The sequence below is a fragment of the Caretta caretta genome, chromosome 11 (assembly GCF_965140235.1).
Source record: "Caretta caretta isolate rCarCar2 chromosome 11, rCarCar1.hap1, whole genome shotgun sequence".
Lineage (NCBI taxonomy): Eukaryota > Metazoa > Chordata > Testudines > Cheloniidae > Caretta > Caretta caretta.
Window position 1 is genome coordinate 79,327,451 of NC_134216.1, and position 22,475 is coordinate 79,349,925.

General features: G+C 40.9%; 1 protein-coding gene across 7 annotated transcripts in view; it reads right to left on the minus strand.

Annotated features, from left to right (window-relative positions):
- The window catches only part of DIP2A (disco interacting protein 2 homolog A), a 257,094-nt gene that overhangs the window by 111,367 nt on the left and 123,252 nt on the right, over positions 1-22,475 (minus strand). For 6 of the 7 annotated variants that reach the window (XM_048869012.2, XM_048869005.2, XM_048869006.2 and 3 more), the window contains exon 3: positions 6,356-6,475. The exons of the other annotated variant lie outside the window; for it this stretch is intronic. In XM_048869012.2, the coding sequence (XP_048724969.1) occupies positions 6,356-6,475 (120 nt within the window). The remainder of the gene's footprint in view (positions 1-6,355; positions 6,476-22,475) is intronic. 7 annotated transcript variants of the gene reach the window in all.

Genomic DNA, 22,475 nt, shown 5'->3' on the forward strand with positions numbered 1-22,475 from the left:
CTCAGCTTTCAAATGTTTGGGAAATACTGGATTAAGAGGTGAAAAGTAAAAGGTGGAGAGTCAGTATTAACTCATTCTATTCATAAATGCCACAATCACAACCACAATCTTCTACTGCCTTCTCAACTCCTTAACGCAGTGATCCTCAGGGCCTGTCTACACTGTGAAGTTGTCGATAAAACTTTTTTCTTTCATGGGGACTTAAAAAAGCTCCCCCGCAAAAGACAAAAGTTTTGCTGCCACAAGTGGCAGCGTGAACAGGGCTTTATCAGCAGCACCGCTCTCCTGCCGACAAAGCTAACGCCGCTCGCGGGTCTGGAAGTATTTTGTCGGCAAAAGTGCAGACAAAGTATCGAAAAAGAGCATTTACACATGCTGACTTTTAGCGACAAGGCTGTGTCAACGCAGCCTTCTCACTAAAAGCTGTGTGGTGTAGACAAGCCCTTAGACCTCAGTGGTTCAGAAGCTAAATTAGCGATCAACATTACCCAAAAGAGCCACAGGAGCGTGACCTCATTGTTTCATTAGTATATCTTTCTACCAGAAAAATGACTGACCAAGTATTTACAGTAAGTTAGTAACAGAAAAAGCATCCTGACTGCTTAATAACTGAGTTTGGTTAATAATCAAATCACACAGGGTTCTAGTGTCGTCATGTACTGCAAAGCACCACAGGAGACACATTAAAGAGCCACTTGCGGCTCCCGAGCCTCAGCCTGAATATCACACCCTGAGCCTCCCTCCTATATCCACTTAAGATTTATTTCTTACGTGAAATATCTTTATTTTCAAAATTAAGAGGTCTCGCCCCCACAAAACAACTGGGCAGAGCCATAATTTACTTGGCTGATAGAAAGAGTAAGTAATTGGTTTCTCTTCCCTTAACACACCTTATTTCTTTCCCACATGTTGCCACAAGAAAAATTTTCCCATATTATCTAATGAAAATGAAATCAAGTTCACTTCTGATCACCAAAAAAATAAAAGGTCTAGCATGATGATGATTCTATGAATAATGTTGGAGAAACAGTGTTCTATGATAGCAAATTTGGCTCCTGCCCTTAAAGATGCAAGCGTCCAGGAAACCATTCCCACTCAAAGTTTTCAAGTCTGACTACCCAGATAAAATGAAAATGTCTATTCATCAAACCATTGCCAAACACTTTAAACAAAATGAAAATAATTTCTACATAATAATCTCTACATAAAAGAATAAATGGACACAAATCAGACGTCAAGAATTATAACATTCAAAACACTTCAATCTCTCTGGTCACTTGATTACAGACCTAAAAGTGGTAATTCTTCAACAAAAAAAACTTCAAAAATAGACTCCAATGAGAGACTGCTGAATTGGAATTAATTTGCAAACTGGATACAATTAACTTAGGCTTGAATAGAGACTGGGAGTGGATGGGTCATTACACAAAGTAAAACCATTTCCCCATGTTTATTCCCCCCTCACCCCCCACTGTTCCTCAGACGTTCTTGTCAACTGCTGGAAATGGTCCACCTTGATTATCACTACAAAAGGTTAGCGCCCCCCCCCCCCCCGCTCTCCTGCTGGTAATAGCTCACCTTAAGTGATCACTCTCCTTACAGTGTGTATGGTAACACCCATTGTTTCATGTTCTCTATGTATATAAATCTCCCCACTGTATTTTCCACTGAATGTATCCGATTAAGTGAGCTGTAGCTCACGAAAGCTTATGCTCAAATAAATTGGTTAGTCTCTAAGGTGCCACAAGTCCTCCTGTTCTTTTTGCGAAGACAGACTAACCCGGCTGCTGCTCTGAGACTTGGTTTCAACAGACACTGTCCCGAGAAGTAGGAATAGTCCGTGTCCAACAGATAAAGAGGACAGTAATGGCAATGCTTACTAAGCTGAGGGCCAAGCCTACTAACCAAAGAGGGAAAAGACCTGTGCAATGCCTTTTCCATTTTAAAGAAAACTGTTGTTGTATCCAGTATTTAACTGAAACATACTGTCAATCAATTTTCTATTTACTGTTTTAAAAGTAATTTAAAACTAAGATGTGCGATATTTTCTTTCCTTTTATGCCCTCAGCCCATTTCCCCCCTTATTTCCTATAAATATATCGTGTATCTTCTTATACATTTTCAGTTCATTCTCTTTTCCTTCTACTTCTGCACTTAATACTAAGGACCCATACTAGGATCAGTGCTATTTAATATATTCATTAATTTTCTGGAGAAGGGGAAGAAACAGTGAAGTGGCAAAATTTGTGGAGGACAAAATTATTTAGGTTAGTCAGAATGAGAGAAGGCTCAGGAACTATAGGAAGACTTGCCTAAGGCTAGCAATTGGCAGATGGATTCAATTGTATATAAGTGCAAGGTAACGACCATAAGGAGGAACAATTTTAACTAATGACTCCAGAAAGAGATCCCTGACCTGCAATACTGTGCTCCATTCAATCATCTCATCCTAAAAAAAGATACCGCATATATAGAAAGGGTACAAAGAAGGGCAAGAAAAAATATGTAGAGGCATATAAAGACTTTGGTACCAGGAGAGATTAGAAAGATCAGGACTATAAATTAGAAAGGAAACAAAAAAGAGGGGATATGACAGAAGTATGGAGAGCAGACCAGTACCCAGAAGGTCAGTTTGAAACTCCTATTTACCCTTCTTATTATACTAGCACAGGGGGACATCCAGAGTAATATAAAATGCAATAACATTTTAAAGTGATAAAAATACCTTTTTAATTTTTAAACACAACTTAAACTATGTGGAACTAATTGGCTTAGACACTACTGAAGCTAAGAACTTAGCAGCAATTAAAGAAGGATAATATGTATGTATGAACATCAACAGCTACAGTTGTTAGACTGAAATGGAAAAGAGACTGTCATATTTCAGGACACAGGCCAACTACTAAGTGGCTGTGGTCAGAAACAAACTTCCCTTTTGCACAGCTTATTTCACAATTATCTATCATGTGGTTCCTTATTCTTTCCTCTGAAGCACCTGGTGCTGGAGTCAGAATATTGGATTGCTGCTCATATCCAATATGGAAAGTCCAATGTTCAATTAACATGCCATTTGGTTCAATGCAGGAATCCATGGCTGCTCTGGTACTATGCAAGCATAATGGGAAACAATTTTCTCTAAGTCTTTCCTACAGGAGAGAAATTTTCCAAAACTTTTCTCCCACTGCTAATACCAGTTTAGTTCTACTACTGTTAGGGGCATCAGGAGCCCAAATGTTGTAGAATCTGTCGCTGGCACTTAACACTACTTTGATTAGACATGCTCCCCACAAGGTTCTGTGATGCAGCATCACAAGGGTCTCTCATATAAGTTACATCTTTTAGCTAAAGTAAAGAGTGCACTTTGAAAAAAAACCTCATCTTATTATGTTGGTTGTTATTCAGGCTGAAACATTTTGGGGAAGGATAATTAAATCAACAACCACTAAGCTAAAATTCTTTACTGTATTTCAAACAAAACTAAAAGCAAGCCCATAGACCAGCACTTCTTGTCTGAATGGGAAATAGAACAAGCCTGGATAACATTTTCTCAGTTAATATTAAAACTCAGGGGAAATGAAGACAAAATACACTCACATTTGTCCTTTTATCTCCTTTGGTCATAAAAATAAACTAAAGATGGAGGGAGCTGCTTGCTTCACAGGTCTGAGCTTGCAAGCTCTCTGGATTTATTCTAAAAAATCATGGCCTCTGAAAGATGTCATGTCTATATGATCTTGGCTGGGCACATGGCTAAACAGTACCATAAGCTGAATATAAATCAAGACATGCCCTTTTAACAATGAATCTGGTATCATCTTAGCATACTAGGGTCTTCTGAAACACCACACAGGGACAAAAGAATCCAGTTACATAAATTCCAACTGAGAATTTTTTCCTCTCTAACACCACATTTTAAGCTTTGAAACACAGAAATCACTCCCCGCTGGTATTTTAAGGATAGGTTTTAGTTGGTATAGCAGAAAGTGAAAATAACCTAATCATAGTAATCGCCATACTAGATGAGACCAGTGGATTCAACCAATACATTATCATGTCTCTGACAGCGATCAGTAACTGTCACAAAAGATAAAAACCAAGTTAGAAGCACCATTCATTCAGCAGTCATATCAAAACAGGACTGATTTTTTCTTGACTGTTCAAAATCTGGTCACTCCGAAAACTTGAAATTCAAAAAGAAAGGATTTGCTAGGTTTAGAAATTGTGATAAACATCAGCAGAATGTTTAACGGAATTAAATTAAAAGTCAATTTTGAACACTGCTCTAGAAATACTAACTGAAGTTTTTGGAACAAAGAAGAGGAACAGCAGTGGCAGCAACTATGACTGTTCTCTGAAAGAGTGTTCACTTACTGATATATATGTATAAAGGAAAGGAGTACTTGTGGTACCTTAGAGACTAACCAATTTATTTGAGCATAAGCTTTCGTGAGCTACAGCTCACTTCACTGCATCCGATGAAGTGAGCTGTAGCTCACGAAAGCTTATGCTCAAATAAATTGGTTAGTCTTAAGGTGCCACAAGTACTCCTTTTCTTTTTGCGAATACAGACTAACACGGCTGTTACTCTGAAATCTGATATATATGTATGCAAGCTGAAATTCTTCTCAAGACTACCCCAATAACCATTAACAGTGGGAATACAGTAGAACCTCAGAGTTATGCACACCAGAGTTATGAACTGACCAGTCAACCACACATCTCATTCGGAACCGAAAGTACACAATCGGGGGGGTGGGGGGGGGTAAATACAGTACAGTACTGTGTTAAACGTAAACTACTAAAAAATATAAAGGGAAAGATTTAAAACAAGATTTGACAAGGTAAGGAAACTCTGTGTTTGTTTCATTTAAATTAAGATGGTTAAAACCTGCATTTGTCTTCTGCATAGTAAAGTTTCAAAAGTGCATTAAGTCAACGTTGAATTATAAACTTTTGAAAGAACAACCCTAACGTTTTGTTCAGAGTTACAAACCACCTCCATTCCCGAGGGGTTTGGAACTCTGAGGGTCTACTGTCAATGTTTCTATGCTAAACCCTTCCACACAATACAGAATCTTTTTATTGTACTACCAACACCTTTAGACACAAAAGGCCCTCTCATAGTTACTGCCCTAGTTTGTCCTTTTCTCCACATTAACCAATGACAGGCTTCCTCTACAGTGTATTTTTAGATACACATAAAACACTTTGTTTGCGGATAGTAAAATTATATTGCAAATAAGTCTGATACACAAAAGAGATGGAATTTAAAGCAAATGACTAAATTATATATTAAAGTTAACCTTAAGTATCCCATTTAATTAATTCTCATTGATATTTATTATTATGCTCATCCCCAAACTTCAGAAAATCTATTCTTTGGATAGCACATATCTTTCCTAAAAGCCCTTGCACATGCTACCCAAAACACACAAAAGATCCCATCAACCCTTGGATTATTCAAAAAATAAACCATGGAGATGTAATGCCTTGATTTTAAGAGCAGGGTTTTCTCAATGGGAATGCCAGCAGTAAAAATGTAGGGGTGCCGAGCAGTTAAAAGCAAGGCGACCCAAGGATTAGTAGGATATTACTTCAAAAATTTAGATTATGCAGCCATTTGCTCCTTCCTCCCCAGTCCTGGGACATGTAGTTACCCTCAACAGCACACCGAAATAGCATTCTAGTTAGAACCTCGTGGACAGACTTACCAGATGACTGCTTCCAAAAAGCACCTGCCTTTCTCAGTATTGTGAGAAGGAATTTCACATCAAAACACAATGTATTTTAGCCACCTGAGCAGTAACAATGGAAGCAGGATATGAGGAGGATATGGATATTTTCATAGAAATTTCCAAAAACAGGTTTCTTTGTTGCACTGAAGCATGTTTAAAAGTTCATGTAGAATATCCATTGTGATGTTTCCCTTTCTTGTGTGTATTTGCTTCAAGTCAGGAAATGTTTGAAAGAGAACTTTGGTAAATATGGTAATTCTATAACCCTTATGTGAAAAAAAAAATCACAGCCCTGGAAAAATTAGCACCAATGATAGGAAGCAGGACCGGCTGACGAGAGGAAATTGTTAAGCATGGTTTAAGTCCATAACAAGGAAAACATCAGAATGTGTTTATGATTTTCTTTCTTCCCCAATCATTTTCTCCACTTTGGAGTTGGCCAAGCATTGCCTATGTGTACATACAGCACAGCTGCTTGGACACATTTCCTCATATCTTGCCTTCTTCCAATATGGAACGCACTTCACTTGGCCCCTTAAGCATAATATCTGTTCCTCTTTATGGGTGTAACGATACTGTTGGGGCACCCATTTTGTTTTAGCTGCATAGATTTTCCTTACCAGATCGGAAGCGCTCATCTCTGGAGTTGGTAGACCGTGATTTTTGCTGTTTAGATACAGCAGCTGTAGCCTGTGAAGAGCCTGGGATTCTGTTCTCTGCTTGCAGGGATGGATCTACACCTGAAATACAATTCCACCTCATGTAAACAATTCACATCTACTAACAGACAGTATCTGGCCAGTGATGTATGAATGCTTGTATCTCCCACTACAAAGAGACCAATTTTTTTTTTTTTTTAGAAAAAGTAAACTATTCCATCCAAGAGCCAGGTTTAAAAACTATTACCACAGGTTACCATGAAAAAGGATATTTAATTAAGTTCCAATAGTTGAAGTATTTTTACAAAGTCTGATGCTGACTCACAAACGTTAATTCATGCAACCTATCTGTAAAGCAGAACTGAAATATAACTCAGTCAATATTAAAAAAAAATCTAATTTTCTTACCTGCAGCTTCAGTTTCTATGACTCAAATCCATCAATCTGAACTGATTATTATTTTACCCAAAACTATCCAACATTTCTAAACAACTGAAAATACAACTACTTCGATCAACAGCATAGTGTAAAGAGTGCTTATCAAAAGTAGTGCCTTCATGCTAGTCCAAAGACAAGTTCATGGAAAGATGGGACAGGCAGATCTAAATCCCAGAAATGATTTCTCCTAATAAATTATTCTGCGTCACAGATCGTCCAAATGGGCTGAAAGAACTTATTGTAAAATGTCAAGAAAAAAGCTGAGACGGGTGTGTGTGTGTGAGAGGGAATATCTTTTATTGGATCAACTTGTGTTGGTGAGAAAGACAAGCTTTTGAGTTATACAGAGCTCTTCTTCAGATCCGGGAAAGGTACTCCCAGCATCACAGCAAAATTCAAGGTGGAACAGATTGTTCAGCATAAGTACTTAGTACATATTGTAAGGGACCATTCAAGGTAGCGTGGCCCATTAACAACTCTGCAGTTATAGGACAAAAAGGAGGATTAATGGGTTACAGACTGTTGTAATAAGCCATAAATCCAGTTCAGGCTACGATTTTCAGTATCTAGCAGAGTCATGAATTTAAGCTCACAGGGTCATCTTATGAAAAAGTGGTGTGCAGATTTCCTTTGAGGATAAAGGACTGAGAGGTCAGATATAGAGTGATTGCTTTGTGAGATGCATTCAACCACAGGTGACAGGATGGTTTTGTCTGAACATTTTCCTGTGTGAATTCATTTGAGCACACAGTGATTGTCTGGTTTCACCCACAAAGCTGTTGCTGGAGCATTTAGTGCACTGGATGAGGTACACCACATGTGATAGGCATGTGTAGGATACACGGATCTTGAAAGGTGAGGTGGTGGTGGGGGAGCGGGAGAGTGGATGTTGATCATTGTAGCAATGGAGATATGTCTGCAGGTTTTGCATCTGTTGGTCTGGCAGGGTCTGGTGCTACTTTGAGTTGGTGTGTTCTGGTCTGTGGGGATCCTGCTTCTGATGATGAGCTTGGAGATGCTGGGGGATTGTTTCAAGACCAGAGGAGGGGGGTCAGGAAAGATTTTTTTCAGGATGGGGGTCCCCATTGAGTATGGGTTGTATTTGTTTGACGATACCCCATATGGGTTCCAGTGTGAGGTGACAAGTAGGGGTGCGTGGTCAGAAGGGTTTTTATTTCTGTATTGAAGCAGGTTCTCTTAGGGTATTTGGATGGTACATTCCATGTACGATCTACTTCTCTGGTGTAGTGTCCTTGTTTGGTGAAGGCGGTTTTAAGTGTGTTAAGATGTATATCACGGACTTTCTTCTCAGAGCATATTCTGTGGTATTTGAGTGCCTGGCTGTACATAAACAGACTGCTTGGTATGTTTGGACTGGTTACTGGATCTAAGAAGGTAGACGTGGGGATCCATGAGTTTCTTGTATATGGTGATCTATAGGGTTCCACTGTTGAAGCTCATTGTGGTGTCCAAGAAGTTGATGGTAGCGTTGGAACGTTCCAGAGAGTGTTTGATGGATGGGTGGCGGTTGTTTGAAGTTGTGGTGGAAATCTATGAAGGTGCTTAAGGCGTCTGTCCTGAGGATGAAAATATCATTGATATATAATCTCAAGGATATCACTGGTTTCCTGGTGCATTTGTTGAGAAATTCTTCTTCAAGGTGGCCCATGAAGAGGTTGGCATATTGGGAAGCCATCCTAGTACACACGGTTTGGACAAAGTGTTTGCTGGTGAATGTAAAATAGCTACGAGTGAGGAAGAAATGGATGAGTTTGGCGACATGTTTGGGTTGGATATCCGAGAGTTGTCCATTGACTTGTAAATATTTGAGGCAGACAGCTATGCTGTCATTGTGAGGGATGTTGGTGTATAGGGAAGAGACATCCATAGTGGCAAAGATGGTGTTCTGAGGCAGCTTGTTAATGTTGCGGAGTTTGTACAGAAAGTCAGTTGTGTCCTGGAGGAAGCTGGCCCTTTGTGTGGTAAGCAGTTTGAGGATGGATTTTATGAATCCCAATATTCCTTCAGTAAGGGTGCCATGGCCAGATATGATGCGTCTGTTTGGATTCCCTTGTTTGTATATCTTAGGAAGTATACAGAAGGTCCCTGGGGTGAGTTCATGGGGGATGAGTTTGTAGAGTTTCTCTTCATTTGTTTGGGGAAGGATTTGATGATATCCTTAAATTCCTGGGTAAACTGTGGCATGGGGTCTTCTGTGAGTTCTATATTTTAGGTGGTGTCAGAGAGTTGTTCATTGGCCTCGTTAACTTAATCATCACAGTTGAGGACTACAATGGGGCCCCTTTGCTGGTTTGATAACTATCTGGTGGTTAGATTTCAGGGACTATAGGGCTGTCCTCTCAGCAGTGGGGAGATTATGGTGAATGTGATGTTTGTTAAGGATTTTACAATCAACTTTTTTCCCTGAAGCAATCAGTGAAATGATCAAGTGTGTTTCATCCACTCTGTGGCATCCAGTCAGATGATTCTTTTTTGTTATGATGGTCAATGGGGATGTGGTGTCTACCTTGAACGGTCCCTTACAATATGCACTAACTACTTATGCTGAACAATATGTTTCACCTTGCATTTTGCGGTGTCGCTGTGAATACCTTTCCCAGTCTGAAGACGAGCTCTGTGTGGCTTGAAAGCTTATCTCTCTCAACAGAAGTTGGGACAATAAAAGATATTACCTCACCCACATTATGTCTCCAATATCCTGGGACACACACAGCTGCAACTAACACTGCGAACAAGAGAAAAGGTGTGAATTGCCCAGCACTAAGATACATACTTCATTCTAAAATCAACTAGGTAGGGATCAAATCTATCCCATTATCTGAAAATCATTTACTTAACAGGAAATAGATCTCTGCCACAAAAGCAATTTAAGACTTAGTTAGTCTTAATTCTACAGTAAGTCAACCCTGCACCACAGTAAACTGAAAGAACAATCTGATATTTCCTTATTTTCAAAATAAAAACAGAAAAGTGTTCCTTCCTCTCCCAAGCAATTCCACAAATAAGGCAGCCAGATTATGCAAGGATGACAGCAGGCAGGGATGAAGAATGTAAGTGTATGTAATCACAGGTTTCAGAGTAACAGCCGTGTTAATCTGTATTCGCAAAAAGAAAAGGAGTACTTGTGGCACCTTAGAGACTAACCAATTTATTTGAGCATGAGCTTTCGTGAGCTACAGCTCACTTCATCAGATGTATACCGTGGATGCAGTTTCCACGGTATACATCTGATGAAGTGAGCTGTAGCTCACGAAAGCTCATGCTCAAATAAATTGGTTAGTCTCTAAGGTGCCACAAGTACTCCTTTTCTTTCTGATAATGAAGAATGGTAAATTCTTCAAAAGAACGCATAACCACCATAACCTGTGCAATGCTACATCATGAGAGCAATTTTCTCCCTACCACCACCAGGTGACCAGTTTATACTTTGAAGTAGTATTTTATCCTTACTTGTATAACTGCGGGTACATTTTTAATGTTTACTAGGCTATTTGCCTTAATATCACATGGTGTGATATTTCCTCTGACCCACGTAAAAATGTGCTGCCAGAACAAATTCTTGTTCTTGTATCAACGCAACTCTGAGCACCCATTTGTCCTACCCTGTATGTCATTATTTTACATAGAGTATCTCTTATCTATGTCGCCCGTACTCTTTTCTTTTCCAAGCTAGTCCTAGTCTCTTTAGGACTAAAGATAAACTCTCTCAAAATCCAGATGTTGGAGGAAAGAAGTTTTTGATACACTCATTCTTTGACTCATAAGAAAGCAGGTAACAACTCTTACTGAAGAAATATTAATATACTTACAGAAAAGCACAAAAGGAGAGAAAATATTTGTGATATTTTTATCTTACACAAGGACACAAGAGATCTTCCAGCATTTATGCAAGTGGTCTTCTCCAGGAAGGTTTTTTGAAGACTTTTGAATATCTGGCCTTCACATCTACACTGACAGTGAGTTTTCAGTTTGATATAAGTATGCCAGCTGTTCTGCCTCAGCTTACCAAAGTGAATTTAAGTTCATTTTCTTGAAACGTAATATTCTCAGTGTCTTACTGTCCAAAACTGACATACTTCTCATCCTCTTGACCAGACCACCTGCTCTACATCAACTTCTTTCCTTATGTATGCCTCTGTTAAGAGCATAGCATAAATCATATCTTGTACCCTACAATTTCTGGTTTTGTATTTGCTGTCTAATAGCTAATAATTTGTTTTGCTCAGAAAGGATGACGTGCTTGAGTTAGGAAAAAAACAAAAATATGAAAGGCAAGACCTACTATAATACTAGTCATCTTGGTTGGAAAATAAGAGATGAACTGCAAATCCAAAAGAAATGGTTTTGTTCTTTACTGATTTTCTACCTTATATGTGGAACTGGTAGGCCTACCACTGGTCATTCTAACTCCCTGTTTTCAGTTACTTACAATTTTGCCAAATGTTAACCATTTGGTCTGAAATTCTTAATGGGTCTCTCAGCCTCAGGCTGATACTTTATTTTTTTGGAAAGTTTCAGCAAAATAAGTCAGGCATTTCTGTGAATGAAATTAGCAAAACAACTTATTTTCCCTTAAGGTTAATAAACCTTCCAAATGTTTCTTTGAAAAGTCCTTGAGCCTCCATGCTTTGGAGCAGGAACTTGAAGGTTAGTGGGGAGACAGTGGTAGGGTCAGAGAGATGCTTTCTGTTATGGTCATGAAAAATCCACCAAAATCTGGCGAAGTTACAAGTCTCTAAAAACTGCCATTTGCAGGTGCTCAGTAAAACTTCTCAGAGGCTTGCTGCTAAAATTTTAGAACATTCCATCTGCACTGACCATGATCCAGTCCCACTGACCTCAGAATCGTAGAATATCAGGGTTGGAAGGGACCTCAGGAGGTCATCTAGTCCAACCCCCTGCTCAAAGCAGGACCAATCCCCAGCTAAATCATCCCAGCCAGGGCTTTGTCAAGCCTGACCTTAAAAACCTCAAAGGAAGGAGATTCCACCACCTCCCTAGGGGTAACACATTCCAGTGTTTCATCACCCTCCTAGTGAAAAAGTTTTTCCCAATATCCAACCTAAACCTCCCCCACTGCAACTTGAGACCATTACTCCTCGTTCTGTCATCTGCTACCACTGAGAACAGTCTAGATCTATCCTCTTTGGAACCCCCCTTTCAAGTAGTTGAAAGCAGCTATCAAATCCCCCCTCATTTTTCTCTTCTGCAGACTAAACAATCCCAGTTCCCTCAGCCTCTCCTCATAACTCATGTGTTCCAGTCCCCTAATCATTTTTCTTGCCCTCTGCTGGACGTTTTCCAGTTTTTCCACATCCTTCTTGTAGTGTAGGGCCCAGAACTGGACATAGTACTCCAGAGGAGGCCTCACCAATGTCGAATAGAGGGGAACGATCACGTCCCTCGATCTGCTGGCAATGCCCCTACATATACATCCCAAAATGCCATTGGCCTTCTTGGCAACAAGGGCACACTGTTGACTCATATCCAGCTTCTCGTCCACTGTAACCCCTCGGTCCTTTTCTGCAGAACTGCTGCCGAGCCATTCGGTCCCTAATCTGCAGCGGTGCATGGGATTCTTCAGTCCTAAATGCAGGACTCTGCACTTGTCCTTGTTGAACCTCATCAGATTTCTTTTGGCCCAATCCTCCAATTTGAATGGCTACAGACTCCAACGGACCTTACCGGGCAACTTAATAGTACAACTGAGCAAATAATTGATTTTTCAGTTCAATAGACAAACTGAAAAATCCATTTAAAAAATTTGTTTGTAACCAAAATTACATTTGTTTGATTTTTCCTCACCAAAATGAAGAATCAAACATGTCAATTCAATATGACATTTCTTTTTTGCTGATTTTGCTAGTGGTTTGTCTCTCAAAAAATCACTTCTTCAGCAAATTTTCTATTCACCAAAAAAAATTTCACCCAGCTCTACTTGATAGAACATTAAATATCAAATGAGACTATTATTATTGCTATGTAATATTTCTAATATGGTAACTCAGAGGCACTGATCAAGATCATTTCTCCATTCTCCTTAGTGCTGTTCCAGCATAAAGGTAGACGTGGTCTTTATTCTGAAAAGATTACAAACTGAGAACTATATAACCCAAATTAAAACAATCTACATAATTAGAGGATGAATTGTTTTTCACTTTCAGAATTTGCAACCCAGTACATCTCATTGCAGGTAGGCTAAACCAGGCATTTTCTCTCTACTTTCATTAGAAGAAATGTGACCACCAATCCTCCCTGAGTAGGAGATTAATTCATGACCAGTGAAATCTGATCATTACATTGACCTGTATAAAATAAAATCACAGGAAATAAGATAGGTAGTTAGGGGGCTTATTCCTTCACCCACTTACTTCCCTGGTCCTTCTCGCATGAACAGAGAGCAACAATACCCAAAGTCCAAAGGTGCAAACAATTCGATGTTTATTGGGGTGAACTTCCAGCAAGCATGATTCCAGTTTCCTTCCTTAGTGTCCCCCTTCCCAGCTCTGACACCATAGAGCCTTACACCTGTGTCCCTGTTCACATTCCTGCCTTTAGCCAAACATGATTCCAATTTCCTTACTCCCATTCCCTGTTCCCATCTCCCCCACGCACACACTCACCCCCTCACTTCCTGATTGACTGCAGACTATATAGTAAAACTTGAGTTCTGCTTAGCTATACCTTAACCAATCATTTTCCTGAAATGTAACTAACCAATCCTAACATAGGTTTCAGAGTAACAGCCGTGTTAGTCTGTATTCGCAAAAAGAAAAGGAGTACTTGTGGCACCTTAGAGACTAACCAATTTATTTGAGCATGAGCTTTCGTGAGCTACAGCTCACTTCATCGGATGCATACCGTGGAAACTGCAGCAGACTTTATATATACACAGAGAATATGAAACAATACCTCCTCCCACCCCACTGTCCTGCTGGTAATAGCTTATCTAAAGTGATCATCAGGTGGGCCATTTCCAGCACAAATCCAGGTTTTCTCACCCTCCACCCCCCCACACAAATTCACTCTCCTGCTGGTGCTAGCCCATCCAAAGTGACAACTCTTTACATAATCAGGTTGGGCTATTTCCTGCACAAATCCAGGTTCTCTCACATCCCCCCCACCCCCATACACACACAAACTTCCTTTCCAAATGCAAACAGATGGACATCGTACCAAAAGGACTGAAGGTAAAAAATCCATTACAATCTACATACCACACAGACTATGCTGACAGCTTGTGCCACACGCTCTCAAAGAAACTGCGGAATCACCTGATCAACATCCTCTACAGCAAACAGGGAAAGATTAAGAATGAGCTCTCAAAAATGAATACTCTCATAAAAAACCAATCTTCCACGCAAACTTCCTCGTGGCTGGATTTTACTAAAACTAGACAAGCCATTTACAACGCACACTTTGCTTCTCTACAAAAGAAAAAGGACACTAAACTTTCTAAACTACTACATGCTACAAGGGGCCACAGCAATGGTTCCCTCACCCCACCTAGCAATATTGTTAACCTATCCAACTATACTCTCAGCCCAGCAGAAGCAGCTGTTCTATCTCGGGGCCTCTCCTTCTGCCCCTCCACCCCCACGAACATGATACAGTTCTGTGGTGACCTAGAATCCTATTTTCGACGTCTCCGACTCAAGGAATATTTCCAAAATACCTCTGAACAACATACTAATCCACAGAGGTCTCCCTGCCAACACTACAGAAAGAGGGATTCTAGATGGACTCCTCCTGAAGGTCGAAACAGCAGACTGGACTTCTACATAGAGTGCTTCCGCCGACGTGCACGGGCTGAAATTGTGGAAAAGCAGCATCACTTGCCCCATAACCTCAGCCATGCGGAACGCAATGCCATCCACAGCCTCAGAAACAACTCTGACATCATAATCAAAAAGGCTGACAAAGGAGGTGCTGTTGTCATCATGAATAGGTCGGAATATGAACAAGAGGCTGCTCGGCAGCTCTCCAACACGAGTTTCTACAAGCCATTACCCTATGATCCCACTGAGAGTTACCAAAAGCAACTGTTTTATTTAAAGTTGATTTAGCTTCTATCTGTGAACAGCTCTGTACAGCATCTGGTTTTTCAGTGTGGTTCCCCAGTGTGTTTTTAAACCAAAATGTCCAGCTAGCTTAACTGAGGGACAAGCAAGTAAAGTGATTTGCTCAGCACAACAGTAAATTAACCGTTCAGCCAGTTTACAGAGCAGGGTTCTTCTGGCACACGGTCTTTTGAAGTAGCTGGTAGACATTATTGTCATCTATTGTGTTCTGAGACATTTTCAGCAGAAGAAAAGATCTCATTGGCAAATTAAATAAATGTTAGTGCCATAACTCAAAAGCAATACCGATTATATTTAATTCTAAACCAAAGCAAAAATGCAATGTAGCATAATAAACGGCCATGTTTTTTGTAGATTTAATGTTGGCATCTTTAACTCACAGTTCAATACCTTACTCTTTGTGTACACTTTTCTTGAAGGGTGGTAGTAATGATCTTGTAGTTAAGGCATTGACTTTTGATTCAGGAAACCTGGGTTCAATTCTCACCTGTGCCACAGACTTCCTGTGTGATCTTGGGAAAATCTTTACCTTACAGGGATCTTGTGATGTTAATGTATATTTAATGTATATGCATTAATGTATATTTAATTACAGTGCAACCTTAGCTCTGACCCACAAATTAATTTTTGAGTCATCTGTCTTCATAGTATCATTAGAATAGCATGGGGCATGTTGTCTGGTAAATTTCCATGCAGATTTGCAAGGTTGAGGAAAGCATGTTTCTGACATAAGGTATCTTAATGTTGGTATCCATGCTCATCTGAATTAATGAGTTAGCCTTTCTGGAGAAATTGGTTTTACTTTCATGAACCTAGCCTTACATTTTCTTCAGCTCACAAAGAGTTCACCTTTCTGTCGGTCTTTCATCAAAAATCTGTTGCACGCATTGTGGTGAGGATTTGAGCTCTTTATCCTTCATGCTTGTACCATGATAGGCTTCCTGAATCCTTCACTCCTTCACACTTCACACTTTTTTTTGTCTGGATTTCTTGTGCTCTGCAATTCTGTTTCCTTTCTGCTCTGCCCAATGGTAGGATGGCTTGAGGTGTTAGGGTGCACTGGCCCTTTGGCTACATTGTAAAGTTCCCCTTCCGAAGATAAACAAGAGTCCAAACAAAAGACAAAAATGATTTCTGTCACAGCCTCAAAGGTCTTTCGGGCCCAGAATAATTTTCTCTCTCATGGCCTTGGGCTGGAGCACTGTCCATGGTTTGGGGCTCAGGAGCCTTCGTGGTTTACACAAATATTCGCTACACAGAAGTGGAATGTTGGGAATCAAGATCCCTGGGTTCTGTTCCTAGCAGGGAGTGGAGTCTAGTGATTATAGACAGCATAGCCAAGCACACAGATTTGGTGCATTCATTCTTAAAGGCAGCATGATTGTGGGTGAGGTTTGAGTCTGCCACATCAGAGATGGCATCTTACTGCATACTCTGTCTGAAGTGACATTGTGCAACATCTGTTACTCAGTCTGTAAAATGGAGAGAATACTTGCCTCCCTCCCAAGTTCAGAGTTATAAAGCCTTGCTTGATATTAAGAACTGTGAAGTACACAGAATCATTGATACCAGTAAGTGGACATGCTGAGACTTAAACTTATGGTGCCCTCCTGCTCAGTACTACTTTTCACAGGCCAAAGAGATAGCTGTGGGTAGTGGCTTCCACTGATGTATTCTGTCTGGAGCCCAAGATCTTTGAGGTATAGATGGAACACCTCAAGCAACCTAGTGACAGAGGATGTAGAAAAAGCTAATGTACTCAATGCTTTTTTTGCTTCTGTCTTCACAAACAAGGTCAGCTCTCAGACTACTGCACTGGGCAGCACAGCATGGGGAGGAGGTGACCAGCCCTCTGTGGAGAAAGAAGTGATTCGGGACTATTTAGAAAAGTTGGACGAGCACAAGTCCATGGGGCCGGATGCACTGCATCCGAGAGTGCTACAGGAGTTGGCAAATGTGATTGCAGAGCCATTTGCCACTATCTTTGAAAACTCATGGCGATCCGGGGAAGTCCCGGATGACTGGAAAAAGGCTAATGTAGTGCCCATCTTTAAAAAAGGGAAGGAGGAGGATCCTGGGAACTACAGGCCAGTCAGCCTCACCTCAGTCTCTGGAAAAATTATGGAGCAGGTCCTCAAGGAATCAGTTCTGAAGCACTTAGAGGAGAGGAAAGTGATCAGGAACAGTCAGCATGGATTCACCAAGGGCAAGTCATGCCTGACTAATCTAGTTGCCTTCTATGACGAGATAACTGGCTCTGTGGATGAGGGGAAAGCAGTGGACATGTTGTTCCTTGACTTTAGCAAAGCTTTTGACACGGTCTCCCACAGTATTCTTGCCAGCAAGTTAAAGAAATATGTGCTGGATGAATGGACTATAAGGTGGATAGAAAGTTGGCTAGATTGTCGGGATCAACGGGCAGTGATCGATGGCTCCATGTCTAGCTGGCAGCCAGTATCAAGTGGAGTGCCCCAAGGGTTGGTCCACGGGCCGGTTTTGTTCAATATCTTCATAAATGATCTGGAGGATGGTGTGGATTGCACCCTCAGCAAGTTTGCAGATGACACTAAACTGGGAGGAGTGGTAGATACGCTGGAGGGTAGGGATAGGATACAGAGGGCCCTAGACATAAAATATAAAATAAAATTGCCTGTTTGGGTTTTTTCAGGGGGAGGAGACATTTTAAGATTTCTTTAAACACAAGGAAGCAAAGAAAGTAAGAGGCAAAAAGCCATTTCCCCCTTCACATGTCACCTTTAAGTCTTCCTGCAGCTGTCAACCTAGCTCTAAATTAAAATAGGAGCAAAATAGAAAAAATAAAGGAGAGGGGTTCAATGTACTGCAGAGGGAAGGAGAAAGAAAGCCGATGATAAAACAATGATAGCCCAGTTTTGTAATTTACTGTGGCACCCCACAACTTTTGTTATGAAAATTGTGGGGGCAACCTAAATTTAGAGAACTACCAATATTTACCTTTGAGTGACCTATTTTACTATATTAAAGCCATTTTATTCACACCAATTTTCTATATAATTGCCATTTATTTATTCCAAAACCTGTACACACCCACAGAACACACACACCCCCCTTAGGCAAACTGTCTCATGCCCTCTACTCCTTTTAAGTGATTTTTAGATATGAACAGTCACAACAGAACTGTAAGCAAGAAACGTGCACTTTTTTTTGTTTGTTGCAAAATGAGACAGTAATGTTACGTTTTTACATTAGAAATATCTGGTCTTGATGTCCCTGACTTGTTGCAGGAACTTTGTGAGAGCTGGAGAACTAATGGATACAGGACCTATTCTCAAGGGACTGAAACCTGGGTGTGTCAGTTCCAGGACTAGCTGAACGTCTGCCCACCTTTTGGTCTCTCCTGCACACACCTAGCAAAGATGATAGGCCTCTGGGCCTTACCTGTCTCAGGATTGAACGTCATGATTATTCCACTCAGACTGGGACCCAGGTACACTACCACATACTTATCGCCGGTTCTCTCTCTCAGGGAAGCTAGATTTAAAACTAACGCCCCCTTCCATGTGGGTGTCTGGGCCCAATATAATTGCTATACTATTGCTCATTCATTTATTTGTCTCAGGCACCACGTGTGAAATCTTCTTTCTGGGAAAGTTTCAACACTCCCTTGCCTTCAACTGAGGGACACAAGACTGATCTACCACAGCAGCGTCAAGAGCTAGAGAACTGTGGGAAAATGAATGAGTAGAACACAGCCTCTAAAATTCATTAAGAATTTGTTATCCATGCTTGAATTTACCAGACACTAGCCAGACACCTAACCCTATTACCTTGTCTCTGGGTAAACCTGGGTACCTTATTTTATCTGTACACACAAATTCAACTATCCTTACCAGGTTGACAGCTCACAGATTTACCTCCCTACTCCAGACCTGTCTCCCGTGAAAACAAAAATCTCAGGCCCAGTCTCTGCCATCTCCTCATGAATGTTGACCCGTCAGCTCAAACTCACCATGGCTAACACAGAGCTCCTAATCCCATCCACCCAAACGCTTGCTGCTACCTTCTTTTCTTGATCGCTGTCAGCAACGCCATAATTGTGTCTGTCACTCAAGCCCGTAACCTGGGTATCATCTTCAACTTGGACCCCTCAACTTGGACCCCTCACTAGGTCCTCATATCCAGGCTGTGTAAATCTTGTCAATTTTTTTTTGCATAGCGTCCCTAAATTCCAGCATTTCTTACTCATCCACAGCTAAAACGCCCATCCGCAGCATCCTTCTCTCTGGCCTTGACAAATGCAATCATGTCCTGCTCATATCTGTTCAGAATGCTGCTACAAAAATCATTTTCCTGGCCCACTGCTTTGACCATACCGCCCACCCATTTTCAAAGCCCTTCCTGGTCAAACACCCAATCATCTTTCATTCACTAATGAACGCTCACCTGGTTCAGCCCCTGATTCCAGTCTCCATTGCCCACTTGTTATGTTTTAAACAAGCACCTTTGTGCTTTCTCCCATGCTGTCCCTCACATTATGGAGGCATTCATTCCCTGTGAAAATCTACAAAGCTAACTTCATTACCCGCCTTCAAGTTCCGCCTCAGAACTCTCATTTGCCATGATCCCGACAAAACCACACAACAGTTAGGCTGCTGGTGTGCAGTTGCTACTGCCTAACATGCTGATCAGTGCAGTCTCTATTTCCTCGTGCTCCCTATCTGTCTGTATCCCTCTTTTGTCTCTTATCTTACATTTAGACTGTAATCTCCTTGGAGCATAGGCCTTCTTTTTGCACTGTTTGTGTACAGCCCCTGGAACAACGAGGTCCTGGTCCATGGCTAGCGCTGCTAGATGCTGCAGGAATACAAATAAATAATAACAAACAACAGACGCAGTTACAGAAGGTGAGAAGGGCCCCAATTAGCAAGATTTAAGGGCAACACACTGGTGAACAGCCCAACTCCCCACCTTCTCCAGCTGTTAGAATTCCTGAATGCCATTCCTGGATCCTGGCTTCGACCCTACATGTTTGTATCAGCCTCTAGTTTGTAGTTATCTGACACGTGCCAAATCTTCTATCCCCCCTCTGACTGCTCTCACTTCCCCACGGCAACATGGTGCTGGTGCAAGTGTGTGTGGCAGGAGGAGAGAACAGCGGCTAGAAGGGCAGGAGGGGTCTCCATTGCATTGTCCCAGCCTGCAGCTGCACGGCGTGCGTCTGGTTTCAGCGAACTACCCCTCCCTGACTACTGCTCTGAGGAAGGTGGCAACCAAATACTCTAACCCTTCCCTCACCTCCTGCCTGTTAACAGGTGGGTAGATTAAGATCTATGCTACTCTACCACCCCGCCCCTTGTTTTTTTAGTCAGTCTCTTGGGATTGACATGAGTATGGGTTTCCCAGCTGCCCACAATGTTCTGAAAGGAAGCAGGGGAGCGCTGGAGCTGCCTGCCTGGCGCAGACTCTGGAAGACAGCAGGGCACATTTGGAGCATTATTTTCACAACCATAAGACCCAGGATTTCCAAGATCAAGGTTAAGTTATCAGAAGATTTTGACCTCACTCATCAATAAAGCGTTCACAGTCACCACCAGTGAGCGCATTTTTCAGTTCTTGTAGAGTCAAATACCACTAGAGAAACGGTTTTCCTTAAACCTTTCAACTATGAAAAGGTCATTGGGTTTGGAAAAGGCCTCACCAAAGCCATATAGCCATGTACACAAACCACCTGACCAATTCTACCACCAAGTAATTCAGGTTTAGAACTGTCTCTACTCAACGAACACAATCTGACAAAAAAGGTGTGCTATACTCTTTCATTGTTAGGGTTCTTTTCCCTCAAATTTTAGTGGGATATGTATCTCTGGAAAGAAATCAACATATTTATATTTCCCCCCCTCCACCCGAGTCCCAGCAAAAAAGACTTGCATTGAATTGGATGGGAATTGGCCTGGGCCCTCAGCAAATCTTTACTGCTAACTGGCCGCCTGGATACCAATAAGGAACAAATTTAAAATATCTGATGACTTTTTTTTCTGAAGATAATGAGTTATCAGAATGCACTCAGAGATTTCAGAGTAACAGCCGTGGTAGTCTGTATTCGCAAAAAGAAAAGGAGTACTTGTGGCACCTTAGAGACTATGCTCAAATAAATTGGTTAGTCTCTAAGGTGCCACAAGTCCTCCTTTTCTTTTCACTTTGAGAGAGACATTCTCTGTAACCTACAACGAACAAAAATGCAAGACTATATTACTCCGTCAAATAAATACCACTGTAGCCTATGCTGCTAACAAGATATTACAATTTAATTTCCTTTTAAAAGGGAACAGAAATTAAAAACACTAAATACCGGCACTTAGAACTACAACATGTTTTGAACAAGTTGTTAAGTTCTCTCCTGTGCACAAGACAAGTTGCAATGTGCTATAGGTCTACTCTATCTTCAACTTTTCCCATTACTTTCCTCTACTTATATTATTTCCACATTATCTGTATAACTCTTCAAAGCACTAGAAGAGTTATTTTAAACCTCAGTCCCACACAAGTCAAGTCTTATAAACCTAGTAAATTAAAACTGTTGTGTGAACTACTGTTTTCTTAAGTCAGTTACAGATTCTGATTAATGCAAGGTACTTCTTCAGAGGACATTGAAAAGGCAGATAAAACCAATTCTATTTAACCCTGGACAGCAGTAGCATCACAGAACCTGCAATTACATGTCAACTAGAATGAAGAAGTCTTTTGGGGGAAAATCTGTTGAGTCAGAACATAATACACACTACTGACATTAAAGAAAGGCTGAGAATGAATTTGTTTCTAAACAAAGGATTCTACATATTCAGCAATCAGATTTTGAGTCCTTCTAAGAACGGAGAGACTCAGTCTCAGCACTAAATAGACTCTGTCCATCAAACGGCAAAATCTTCAATGGCTGGCTGCCATTCTCTCAGGAAACTGAAGCCGACGTCCACGATGAATGTCTTTACAATACATGAAGCCATAGAATGGATCCCAGAATCCACTGCATCCAATACAGCCTAAAGGGAGGTTTTAGCAATCAACTGTCCTTCATCAGAGACCAATTTAAGCCCCAACTCTAAATTCAGTAGGTAATCTATCTATCCTATTGGAGATAATTATATTTGGATACATGGCTTGGTAATTAGCTATTCTGACTTTCATTGGATTTGATTTTTCATTGGCAGCAGAAACAACGAGTGAAGATGGAGCTGGATGAGAACAGAAATATTCAAAGCCTCTAGGCAGTACATGATATGTATGATCAGGACCTTCTGCTGAAGTAGCTGAAAGTAAGGCAGGAATATTCCAAAAATTTTATGCTGAATCCAGTATTCCCTCATTTATAGGCAAATTCAACTCTGCCTTGACACGTGGATTGTAAAATATCAGACAGCTTATATGCTTTTTCCTGAACCATCTCCAGCTGAACTTCCAATGTTTTTGCCACATGGTTCAAGAATTTACCGTTTTACTAAAGCCTGAAGCAAAATATGCATTAAACAGCTCAACCTTCTTGGTGTCGTCCATTATTAGTAGGGCTA